This window comes from Ranitomeya imitator, chromosome 9, assembly GCF_032444005.1.
Source record: "Ranitomeya imitator isolate aRanImi1 chromosome 9, aRanImi1.pri, whole genome shotgun sequence".
Classification (NCBI taxonomy): Eukaryota; Metazoa; Chordata; class Amphibia; order Anura; family Dendrobatidae; genus Ranitomeya; species Ranitomeya imitator.
The window spans coordinates 150,659,741-150,672,838 of record NC_091290.1 but is presented as its reverse complement, the minus strand read 5'-3'; the positions used below and the strand labels follow the sequence as shown (position 1 = coordinate 150,672,838).

General features: G+C 53.0%; 1 protein-coding gene across 1 annotated transcript in view; it reads left to right on the top strand.

Moving 5' to 3' along the window:
- Positions 1–2,930: 2,930 nt before the first annotated feature.
- Positions 2,931–13,098, top strand: part of JPH3 (junctophilin 3) — an 83,104-nt gene continuing 72,936 nt past the window's right edge. The window contains exon 1 of the mRNA XM_069739407.1: positions 2,931–3,539. Coding sequence (XP_069595508.1) covers positions 2,945–3,539 — 595 coding nt within the window. The 5' untranslated portion in view covers positions 2,931–2,944. The remainder of the gene's footprint in view (positions 3,540–13,098) is intronic.

The following is a 13,098-nucleotide window of genomic DNA, read 5'->3' as shown; positions in this document are numbered from 1 at the left end:
GGGGTGTATCTGGTGATATTGGGGGTATATCTGGTGATATTGGGGTGTAGCTGGTGATATTGGGGTGTAGCTGGTGATATTGGGGGTGTATCTGGTGATATTGGGGTGTAGCTGGTGACAGGTGACATTAGTGGTATCTATGGTAATATTGGGGTGTTATTGGGGTATATCTGGTGATATTGGGGGTGTATCTGGTGATATTGGGGTGTAGCTGGTGACAGGTGACATTAGTGGTATCTATGGTAATATTGGGGTGTTATTGGGGTATATCTGGTGATATTGGGGGTATATCTGGTGATGGTGGGGTGTATGTGGTGATGGTGGGGTGTATCTGGTGATGGTGGGGTGTATCTGGTGATATTGGGGTGTTATTGGGGTGTATCTGGTGACATTAGTGGTATCTATGGCGATATTGGGGTGTATCTGGTTATATTGGGGTGTATCTGGTGATATTGGGGTGTATCTGGTGATATTGGGGTGTATCTGGTGATATTGGGGTGTATCTGGTGATATTGGGGTGTTATTGGGGTATATCTGGTGATATTGGGGGTATATCTGGTGATATTGGGGTGTATCTGGTGATATTGGGGTGTTATTGGGGTGTATCTGGTGACATTAGTGGTATCTATGGCGATATTGGGGTGTATCTGGTTATATTGGGGTGTATCTGCTGATATTGGGGTGTATCTGCTGATATTGGGGTGTATCTGGTGACATTAGTGGTATCTATGGTGATATCGGGGTGTATCTGGTGATATTGGGGTGTAGCTGGTGATGGTGGGGTGTAGCTGGTGATGGTGGGGTGTAGCTGGTGATGGTGGGGTGTAGCTGGTGATGGTGGGGTATATCTGGTGATATTGGGGTGTATCTGGTGACAGGTGACATTAGTGGTATCTATGGTGACATTGTTGGTATCTATGGTGATATTGGGGTGTATCTGCTGATATTGGGGTGTTATTGGGGTGTATCTGGTGATATCGGGGTGTATCTGGTGATATTGGGGTGTAGCTGGTGATGGTGGGGTGTAGCTGGTGATATTGGGGTGTAGCTGGTGATAATGGGGGTATATCTGGTGATAATGGGGTGTAGCTGGTGATGGTGGGGTGTAGCTGGTGATGGTGGGGTGTAGCTGGTGATATTGGGGGTATATCTGGTGATATTGGGGTGTAGCTGGTGATATTGGGGGTATATCTGGTGATATTGGGGTGTAGCTGGTGACAGGTGACATTAGTGGTATCTATGGTGATATTGGGGTGTTATTGGGGTATATCTGGTGATATTGGGGGTATACCTGGTGATAGTGGGGTGTATCTGGTGATATTGGGGTGTAGCTGGTGATGGTGGGGTGTAGCTGGTGATGGTGGGGTGTAGCTGGTGATATTGGGGTGTAGCTGGTGATATTGGGGGTATATCTGGTGATATTGGGCTGTAGCTGGTGATATTGGGGTGTAGCTGGTGATGGTGGGGTGTAGCTGGTGATGGTGGGGTGTAGCTGGTGATATTGGGGTGTAGCTGGTGATATTGGGGGTATATCTGGTGATATTGGGGTGTAGCTGGTGATGGTGGGGTGTAGCTGGTGATGGTGGGGTGTAGCTGGTGATGGTGGGGTGTAGCTGGTGATGGTGGGGTGTAGCTGGTGATATTGGGGGTATATCTGGTGATATTGGGGTGTAGCTGGTGATATTGGGGGTATATCTGGTGATATTGGGGGTGTATCTGGTGATATTGGGGTGTAGCTGGTGACAGGTGACATTAGTGGTATCTATGGTGATATTGGGGTGTTATTGGGGTATATCTGGTGATATTGGGGGTATACCTGGTGATGGTGGGGTGTAGCTGGTGATGGTGGGGTGTAGCTGGTGATATTGGGGGTATATCTGGTGATATTGGGGTGTATCTGGTGACAGGTGACATTAGTGGTATCTATGGTGACATTGTTGGTATCTATGGTGATATTGGGGTGTATCTGCTGATATTGGGGTGTTATTGGGGTGTATCTGGTGATATCGGGGTGTATCTGGTGATATTGGGGTGTAGCTGGTGATATTGGGGGTATATCTGGTGATAATGGGGTGTAGCTGGTGATGGTGGGGTGTAGCTGGTGATGGTGGGGTGTAGCTGGTGATATTGGGGGTATATCTGGTGATATTGGGGTGTAGCTGGTGATATTGGGGGTATATCTGGTGATATTGGGGTGTAGCTGGTGACAGGTGACATTAGTGGTATCTATGGTGATATTGGGGTGTTATTGGGGTATATCTGGTGATATTGGGGGTATACCTGGTGATAGTGGGGTGTAGCTGGTGAGGGTGGGGTGTAGCTGGTGATATTGGGGTGTAGCTGGTGACAGGTGACATTAGTGGTATCTATGGTGATATTGGGGTGTATCTGGTGATATTGGGGTGTTATTGGGGTGTATATGGTGATATTAGTGGTATCTATGGCGATATTGGGGTATATCTGGTGACATTAGGGGTATCTATGGTGATATTGGGGTGTATCTATGGTGATATTGGGGTATATCTGGTGACATTAGTGGTATCTATGGTGATATTGGGGTGTCTATGGTGATATTGGGGTGTAGCTGGTGATATTGGGGTGTTATTGGGGTGTATCTGGTGACATTAGTGGTATCTATGGTGATATTGGGGGTATATCTGGTGATATTGGGGTGTTATTGGGGTGTATCTGGTGATATTGGGGTGTATCTGGTGACGGGGCCCCCGCCCTGTGCCGTACCTGTGGTACCGGGGGCCCCTGGCTGTATACATCGGTACCCGGTGACATGGGGAGTCTATATACCGTACACACACGCATTTCCACGCTCCCGGTCCCCGCCGCTGTCTGGCCGCTGCTGCCGGGCGGGCGCCGTGTTGCGCAGTCGCTGCCTCCGGTGGCCGCGGGGGGCGCCGCCGAGCTCCATCAGTCCCGGGAGCAGCAGCCAATGCAGCGGGAGGAGGAGGCGGCGGGGGCCGGGCACAGACGGCGGGAGGAGGAGGCAGAGGGCTCGGCAGCTGCAGTGCTCATCCCCCCGTACACGGCGAGCATCCCCCGGAATGCTGGGGAGCCCGGGGTCCCTGAGTGCGCCCCTGTGCTGAGCCCCGGGCCCCCCGGAGCCCCGTCTTCACCTCGTGTGTGCAGGGGCCGCGGTACGTGCATGTCCACTGGGGGAAGATTTAACTTTGACGATGGGGGGTCTTACTGCGGCGGCTGGCAGGACGGCAAGGCGCACGGCCACGGCATCTGCACCGGTCCCAAGGGCCAGGGCGAGTACACGGGCTCCTGGAGTCACGGCTTCGAGGTGCTGGGCGTCTACACCTGGCCCAGCGGCAACACCTACCAGGGCACCTGGGCGCAGGGCAAGCGCCATGGCATCGGCGTGGAGAGCAAGGGCAAGTGGGTGTACCGGGGCGAGTGGACCAACGGCTTCAAGGGCCGCTACGGGGTGCGGGAGTGCACGGGCAACGGCGCCAAGTACGAGGGCACCTGGACCAACGGGCTGCAGGATGGCTACGGCACCGAGACCTACTCTGACGGAGGTAAGCGCTGCGGAGGGCCCCGGGGGTGCGGGCCGAGGGCCCCGGGGGTGCGGGCCGAGGGCCCCGGGGGTGCGGGCCGGGGGACCCGGGGGTGCGGGCCGAGGGCCCCGGGGGTGCGGGCCGAGGGCCCCGGGGGTGCGGGCCGAGGGCCCCGGGGGTGCGGGCCGAGGGCCCCGGGGGTGCGGGCCGAGGGCCCCGGGGGTGCGGGCCGAGGGCCCCGGGGGTGCGGGCCGGGGGACCCGGGGGTGCGGGCTGAGGGCCCTGGGGGGACTAACTGGTGTGTACGGGATGAGGGCCCTGGGGGACTAACCGGTGTGTACGGGATGACGGCCCCTGGGGGACTAACCGGTGTGTACGGGATGAGGGCCCCTGGGGGGGGGGGTGCGGGCTGAGGGCCCCTGGAGGGTCGGATCGTGTGTGCGGGATGAGGACCGGATCGTGTGTGTGCAATGAGGGTCCGTGGTGGCCCGGATCGTGTGTGTGGGATGAGGGCCCCTGGAGGGCCGGATCGTGTGTGTGGGATGCGGGTCCGTGGTGGGCCGGATCGTGTGTGTGCAATGAGGGCCCCTGGAGGGCCGGATCGTGTGTGTGGGATGAGGGCCGGATCGTGTGTGTGGGATGAGGGCCGGATCGTGTGTGTGGGATGAGGGCCCCTGGAGGGCCGGATCGTGTGTGTGGGATGAGGGTCTGTGGTGGGCCGGATCGTGTGTGTGCGATGAGGGTCCGTGGTGGGCCGGATCGTGTGTGCGGGATGAGGGTCCGTGGTGGCCCGGATCGTGTGTGTGGGATGAGGGCCCCTGGAGGGCCGGATCGTGTGTGTGGGATGCGGGTCCGTGGTGGGCCGGATCGTGTGTGTGGGACGAGGGTCCGTGGTGGGCCGGATCGTGTGTGTGGGATGAGGGCCGGATCGTGTGTGCGGGATGAGGGTCCGTGGTGGCCCGGATCGTGTGTGTGGGATGAGGGCCCCTGGAGGGCCGGATCGTGTGTGTGGGACGAGGGCCCCTGGAGGGCCGGATCGTGTGTGTGTGGGATGAGGGTCCGTGATGGGCCGGATCGTGTGTGCGGGATGAGGGCCGGATCGTGTGTGCGGGGTGAGGGTCCATGTTGGGCCGGATCGTGTGTGCGGGGTGAGGGTCCGTGGTGGGCCGGATCGTGTGTGCGATGAGGGCCCCTGGAGGGCCGGATCGTGTGTGTGGGATGAGGGCCCCTGGTGGGCCGGATCGTGTGTGTGGGATGAGGGTCCGTGGTGGGCCGGATCGTGTGTGTGGGATGAGGGTCCGTCGTGGGCCGGATCGTGTGTGGGGGATGAGGGTCTGTGGTGGGCCGGATCGTGTGTGTGGGATGAGGGTCCGTGGTGGGCCGGATCGTGTGTGCGGGATGAGTGTCTGTGGTGGGCCGGATCGTGTGTGCGGGATGAGGGCCCTTGGAGGGCCGGATCGTGTGTGTGGGATGAGGGTCCGTGGTGGGCCGGATCGTGTGTGTGGGATGAGGGTCTGTGGTGGGCCGGATCGTGTGTGTGGGATGAGGGTCCGTGGTGGGCCGGATCGTGTGTGCGGGATGAGGGTCTGTGGTGGGCCGGATCGTGTGTGCGGGATGAGGGTCTGTGGTGGGCCGGATCGTGTGTGCGGGATGAGGGTCTGTGGTGGGCCGGATCGTGTGTGCGGGATGAGGGCCCTTGGAGGGCTGGATCGTGTGTGCGGGGTGAGGGTTCGTGTTGGGCCGGATCGTGTCTGCGAGGTGAGGGTCCGTGTTGGGCCGGATCGTTTGTGCGGGCTGAGGGCCCCTGGAGGGCTTCCTGTCATGTATAGTATGAGGGCCCGTACACATGTCATGTTTAGGGCCCCGCTCCATGTAACGTACTGAGGGCCATGCGGTGGGCTCCCCAGCTCCTGATGAGGATCCCCGCTGTCTGTCACTGAGGAGCTGCAGTCCTCGGCCTCATGATCCCTCTGCAGATCTGTCCTCACCATTCCTTGTACCCGCTGGGTGCCACAGCTGATGAGTGGGCCGGGCCCCCGAGTGCCAGCGATCCCTCCAGATGGAGTAGCTGCAGCGGGGACGGCGCCTCCTGTCCTGCTCCCATACGTGGCTCTGATACATTGTACCCCATCCATAAGTGTGTGCCGAGGATCCGCCGTACGCTGGGCTGCAGCCTCGCCAGTATACGGACACAGGAGATCCTCGCTGGGCTGCAGCCTCGCCAGTCAGTATACGGACACAGGAGATCCTCGCTGGGCTGCAGCCTCGCCAGTATACGGACACAGGAGATCCTCGCTGGGCTGCAGCCTCGCCAGTCAGTATACGGACACAGGAGATCCTCGCTCTGCCGACGTCCTGGAGCGCTGCGCCTCTAGGGTGTACACATGTGCCGTTTTGGGTCCAGTTCTGGGAATTTGCACCCACCACATTGGGACTTGTGCTGCTTTGTGTACTGCTGGACAGTAGGCGCCATCTGTCCTGACACGGAGCCCTCCATTGTACGGTCGGTGGGTTCATGCAGTAGTTACCACGTCTGTACGGCTGCTTATATGGGGTTCTATGGACATATCGGCCCAGCGCCCACCCGGCAGTGACGATGGGCCTGTGCTATAATCCAGGGCAATAGCTGTGTATGGTGAATGTGCCGGCCGCACCATAATACTCCAGTAATCTGATCCACAGATAATGCACAGCTGCCATCAGCCCTCCCGCTCTCACTGCTTTCACTACTATAAGCATGTGTGTGCATATACCGTAGGTATGTACGGTGGATATAAAGTCTTCACACCCCTCTGCAAAAAAAACACAAAAATAATAATTTCAGAACTTTGCCTTTAGTGTCGATAGTAATCCTTACAATTTAACAGAAATCTTTTCGAGTGGAAAAATAAATATGTAAAATAATGTTGCATAAATCTGCACACCCTTACATTAATACTTTGCTGAATGGCTGCATTCCCTGTTGTCTTAGTTTTGGGGTCTTTCAGCACGATACATGTAGAATTGGCGATTTTTGCCGGCTCCATCTTGCTGCAGCTTTACATATGTCCGACTACAGGGGCGTCTCCTGTGTACAGCGCCTCTTCAGGTCAACACAGGTTGCTCCCTGGACTCAGGTCTTGGCTGCTCCAAAACTCTAGTGACACCATTCTTTTGGTGATTTGGAGGTCGCATAGGGTCGTTGTTGTGCTGATAGGTGAAATTACTCTTCGTTTTTTACTTTTTAGCAGAGTCTTGACGGTTTTGATGTAGAATTGACTGATAATTGGAACTGTTCATTATTCCCTTAGCCTTGACTAAAGCCCCAGTTTCATCTGCTGAAAAACGTCCCCAAAGCACAAAGCTGTTGTCCCCACCATGCCTCACTGTAGGGATGGTGATCTTCTAGTGATACATAGTGTTGGCTTTGCACCTTTTGGGATTATGGCCAAAAAGTTCTACCTCTGCTTTTGTGAGATTTTGATTTGGGTGTTGGCAAGACACAGCCTGGCTTGGATGTTCTTCTTTGTTGACCCTTGACCTCACATGCCGGAAATATGAAGAATATGAGCGAATATGGCCACACGCAGGATACAATCAGGATTTGCCAGAAATTCCTGTAGCTCCTTCAATGTTGCTGTTGGCCGCTTGGCAGGCTTCCTGACCTGTTTTCTTCATCAATTTTTGAGGGACACCCCGTTCTAGGAAACGTCACTGTTGTGCCAAACTTCAGCCCCTTCTTGATGTCTTCACAATGTCCGTGGTAGATCTAATGCCTAGGAAAAGTTTTTGTACCTTGTCCTGACTGACAACTTTCCACAATGAGATCCTTTGCTGTGTTGTCAGCTGTTTACAGACCAGAAAATGTCAGGAAAATCTTGCGAAAATAGCTATGTGGATAATCCAAATCGAGGTAAATGATGGCATCTGTGGACGGACTACTATGTAACGTGAGGGGAAATATGATCTGCTGATTCGGAGCATAACCACAGCCCCAAACGTATGCAACTCCATAATTGTAGTTTTGTTTTTTATTTTCACCCTCAAAATGGTTTGTTAAATCCTCAATGGATTTGTGTAGATTATGGTCTTGGATATTCTCCCCGCAAAATGTGAAGAACACCCCAAAACTGAAGGGGCATGGGGCAGCCGTTGTTACCGAGTGTTCAGAGACCTCCAGATAGTGGTCGAAATGAAGGACCCCATTAATTCCCTCCTCTTTACTTGTATGGCACCTGTATTATTCCATGGACTAGACCTTTTGAGGGGCACAGATCTCGTATAACAAAAAACCGAGGTTCATAAACCAAAGCCCAACAATTGGATTGATTTTAAGACCTAAGACCTTGGTTTATTTATCCAGAAAACAATCTCGTCGACGTTCTGGGCCATAAACGCGTTGGGGTCATCTCTCTACTGGGTGATCCAACACTGAGCTTCAGTCTATCGGCGAAGTCCTGCAAATCTCTTGCCCCCATGGACTCCATCACTAGAGCTGTTCCCCTGATGTGCGCATGATAGAACTACGCTATTAACCCCTTTCTTGCCGGTCACGGTGAATATTGCAGTGTATCCAGCCAGCCTGTAGATACCTGGATAATTGCGGCTGCAGATCGTTGCGTTGACGGTGTGTGATTTTGCAATGTGTCCCCGTAATGAGATTTGCCTGTGGGTCCCCAGCTGGAAATATATTGGTATCTGGGGAGAAGCGGGCTCGGCGTGTCACTGCCGGCCCTCATCCCTGATCATGTGATTGATTGGTGCGCCCATTCATTTATGGAGGAGGGGGTGGCGAGCCCCGGTCAGAGTCCTGATCAATACTGGATATGGTCTCCAGATTTCTGTGCAGATCATCTGATGAACATTGCGGTGCAGGATGGGCACCACATCCTGCTCCATCTGCGGGGACATTATGGGGGCAGCAGATGCACAAACACGGATGGGAATGAAGCTTGTTTATGCCATAGGAAATGGCTGAATCTGACAGGTCCATGGCGGTGGTAACGCCGGTGCCTTCTCTGCCCCCTCCCCGCTTGTCAGCATAATAAACAGCAGGTCTTATTTGTTACTCCATTTCCCTGAGAGACCAATACATATGCAGCAGCAGCAGAGACGAGATCATTAGTGAGGCCGAGATCCGCCATCATGTTACTGGCCAACCCCTCGCTGTATGAGGAGGGTGACTGTGCGTCGTGGCCGTTCACAGCACATTAATGTGCACCCACCTTCCCCCAGTACAGCCTGCTGCCGGTGGGCATACAGTGTACGGCCAGTGCGGCCCCTCATTACTGAGGTCATACCAAAGCATAGTGTGACTGACGGAATAAGATGTGTCCGAAATAATAAATATGCGCCATAATTCATCAGTCCATGGAAGGATCAGCGGTGACATCACTGAGAATGTCTCCTATCCATCACCAGAGATCAGAGGTGACATCACTGAGAATGTCTCCTATCCATCACCAGAGATCAGCGGTGATATCACTGAGAATGCCTCCTATCCATCACTAGAGATCAGAGGTGACATCACTGAGAATGTCTCCTATCCATCACCAGAGATCAGAGGTGACATCACTGAGAATGCCGCCTGTCCATCACCAGAGATCAGAGGTGACATCACTGAGAATGTCTCCTATCCATCACCAGAGATCAGAGGTGACATCACTGAGAATGTCTCCTATCCATCACCAGAGATCAGCGGTGACATCACTGAGAATGTCTCCTATCCATCACCAGAGATCAGAGGTGACATCACTGAGAATGCCTCCTATCCATCACCAGAGATCAGAGGTGACATCACTGAGAATGTCTCCTATCCATCACCAGAGATCAGAGGTGACATCACTGAGAATGTCTCCTATCCATCACCAGAGATCAGAGGTGACATCACTGAGAATGTCTCCTATCCATCACCAGAGATCAGAGGTGATATCACTGAGAATGCCTCCTATCCATCACCAGAGATCAGAGGTGACATCACTGAGAATGCCTCCTATCCATCACCAGAGATTAGCGGTGACATCACTGAGAATGCCTCCTATCCATCACCAGAGATCAGAGGTGATATCACTGAGAATGCCTCCTATCCATCACCAGAGATCAGCGGTGACATCACTGAGAATGCCTCCTATCCATCACCAGAGATCAGAGGTGACATCACTGAGAATGCCTCCTATCCATCACCAGAGATCAGAGGTGACATCACTGAGAATGCCTCCTATCCATCACCAGAGATTAGCGGTGACATCACTGAGAATGCCTCCTATCCATCACCAGAGATCAGAGGTGACATCACTGAGAAAGTCTCCTATCCATCACCAGAGATCAGAGGTGACATCACTGAGAATGTCTCCTATCCATCACCAGAGATCAGAGGTGATATCACTGAGAATGCCTCCTATCCATCACCAGAGATCAGAGGTGACATCACTGAGAATGCCTCCTATCCATCACCAGAGATTAGCGGTGACATCACTGAGAATGCCTCCTATCCATCACCAGAGATCAGAGGTGACATCACTGAGAAAGTCTCCTATCCATCACCAGAGATCAGAGGTGACATCACTGAGAATGTCTCCTATCCATCACCAGAGATCAGAGGTGACATCACTGAGAATGTCTCCTATCCATCACCAGAGATCAGAGGTGACATCACTGAGAATGTCTCCTGTCCATCACCAGAGATCAGCGGTGACATCACTGATGTAGGGATGTGACGCTGTTCCCACGCTCTGCAGGGACATACTGTGCACTGTTTGGCAGTGTGACTGATGGATGTGTGCAGTCTTATTTCTGACGGAGTTTGGGTATTATTATTGATACCTGGGGTGCTGTATATAATCTGTACCGTGTCTATGGGGTACGAGAGGCCTGGTGGGTTATGGCGGCCTTCCTTCAGTGTGCAGATTTCACAAGTCGCGCTACTTCATGCTACGCTAACTTTAGAGGTGAGATTACTGGCACTTGGTCACAAAGGACACATAAAATCCTCCATAAATTCATGGCGCGATCTCTGCTTTTTCCTACCGGTCATTACCTGCTATAGCCTCATAAAAGTAGCGCTCCTGAAATCAGGACCAGCTCGCCCTCACAGAGCGGATGTCCGTACACTGACGGATCGCTGCTCCTCTGCCTTCATCTCCTTATGAAGCAACCGTACCTTGAATGACCATTTGGTGCCCAAGTAGAATAATCGTACGACATGCAAATAATCATACTATCGCTGCATAATGCCCCATTATTAATGCCAGTCAGTGCATTTATTATGGTCTGCAGCACCTGAGTTTTGCATTAGGAGGTTCCACAGTAGCCGTGCTGTGTATTATGGAGTTCTGCAGCGGCGGAGGTTTGTGTGAGGTTGTGCAGCAGCGGAGGCTTGTCTGAGGTTGTGCAGCAGCGGAGGCTTGTCTGAGGTTGTGCAGCAGCGGAGGTTTGTCTGAGGTTGTGCAGCAGCGGAGGTTTGTCTGAGGTTGTGCAGCAGCGGAGGTTTGTCTGAGGTTGTGCAGCAGTGGAGGTTTGTCTGAGGTTGTGGAGCAGCGGAGGTTTGTCTGAGGTTGTGCAGCAGTGGAGGTTTGTCTGAGGTTGTGGAGCAGCGGAGGTTTGTCTGAGGTTGTGCAGCAGCTGAGGTTCGTCTAATGAGGTTCTGCAGCAGCTGAGGTGTGCATTCGGAGGTTCTGCAGAAATGGAGGTGTGTTGAATTAGGTTTTACAGCAGTTGAGGTAAGACTTGCATTAGGAGGTTCTGCAGCAGCTGAGGTCTATATTGTATCATATAGACGTATACACAGAGCTCAGGGGTCCACATTGTCCACGTCTGCTCTCTGGTGTGCTGTGCAGTCAGGGGGCTCGCTCGCTTCCTGCTCTCAGACATAATGACCGGCAGTTCTTGCAGACTCTTAAGGTTTGTCTCGAGGTCAGAGAGTCATATCCTGTCCTTAATGGGCCGTATCAGTGCAGATCCCAGTGTCATGTACAGTAAATTGTGTCATTGTGGCATTAAGGCTCCTAGCCCCCCCACAGGAGGATTCTCGGCCCTCTGTTAGAAAAAATAATGGATCCGTGTTTTGTTTTCAAAAGCCCTGAGCTGATAAATGCAGGTTCTGCCTCTGACATCCCATATAGGTGGGGTAAGATGAGGCCATTGTACATATCACCAGACATGGAGTGACCACCCTGCGATACCCCTGTCCTGGCTAATATAGAGGGGTCCCAGCTCTGTGACTTCTTTATGGCCCACAGTTTAAAAGGGAACTGGACTTTCAACAAACTTTGCATAAATCAATAGTGCAGGTGAATATAAGAAACTGTGTAATGTATGTTAGTGGAGAAATCTTCTTCCTTCCCCACTTATGAGCCCCTTCTTTCTCACCTTCCCTTTGAATGTCATCCACCCTGAAAAATCGCTCAACCGCACTTAAACCTGTCTGTGGTGATGGAGAGAGGAGGAGCAGAGGGAGACACAGAAAGATTGTGCTGTGCTTTTTAGCAAGTCATCGCCCCAGAGCTGGATTCACATCTACCCTGGTCAGGACTGCTGTATGATGTACAGTACACCATTGCTTGTTTTCATTGGGATCTGCCGTGTATCTGATATTTTCTATATCTGCCAGCTGCCTGCAGCTGATGTATTGGCGCCCTGGAACAATCCCTCATTTCCATATTATCCTGCAGGCGTTGAGTAGGTCGTTAATGGAACCAGTAATGCTGTATAAATGGTTTTTAGCTCGGCTTAGACGTGTAGTGCAGGCTGTGCAGTGTAAATGCCGCGTTTAACAGGTCGACCAAGGTGAATGCGAGTCCATGAAAACTCGGATCGAGCCTGTGCCTCTCCTTTCCCAATAGTCTTCTATGGAGACTATCAAAATAAACCCCGAATTTCTCAATCCAGAATCAGTGTTCCTGGACTATAAAACACATGAACGCGGCCTCAAATCTGCCCGCAGCAAAAAATCCAAAAAGAACAGATCTCTGCTGTGTTTTGGTGCGGATATTTTTTTGGACGTGGCCGGATCCTGTGCTATCAGCGGCGGCTCGCTCTGCCTCGATTGTTGCTGCGTTTTACCGTACGCCGCTCCGCTCTGAATATGTCACATATGGAAATCAGACTCCAGAGTGACCGCGAATGCGGCTCCGCTCGCGGCACTTGGGTTACAGTCTGTGCCGCCATCAGTGCAGGTGATCTACAGGCTCCTGGATTATGGCTGCTGCCTTCATGTGTCGGTATGGCGGTAGTATCCAGGCCTCCATCTTAGCGCGGGGACTCCATGTTTACTAGCTTGGTGGCTTTCTGAAGACCTCTGCTTGCTGTCAGTGTTTGTATTATCCTCCCTTTACCTGATAGGGTCTGGGATCAGCATTGCGGGGGTGTTTTGCAGACCCCCTATAAGTACTGTATGGCCCCAGTAATCCGGATACATCTACATTCCGGCCTTTTATGTTGCTTAGCACTAAATGAAACCTTATTTGTAGTTTTGCATAAAATGATCTCCCTGGGGGGACGTCACCTGGTCATTAGACCCCCCCCCAGAGGATTACAGCCATGCAGGGTGCGGAGACCTGGGACGGCGATGGCGGCATTGCTGAATTTTTCCGATTTTGATACT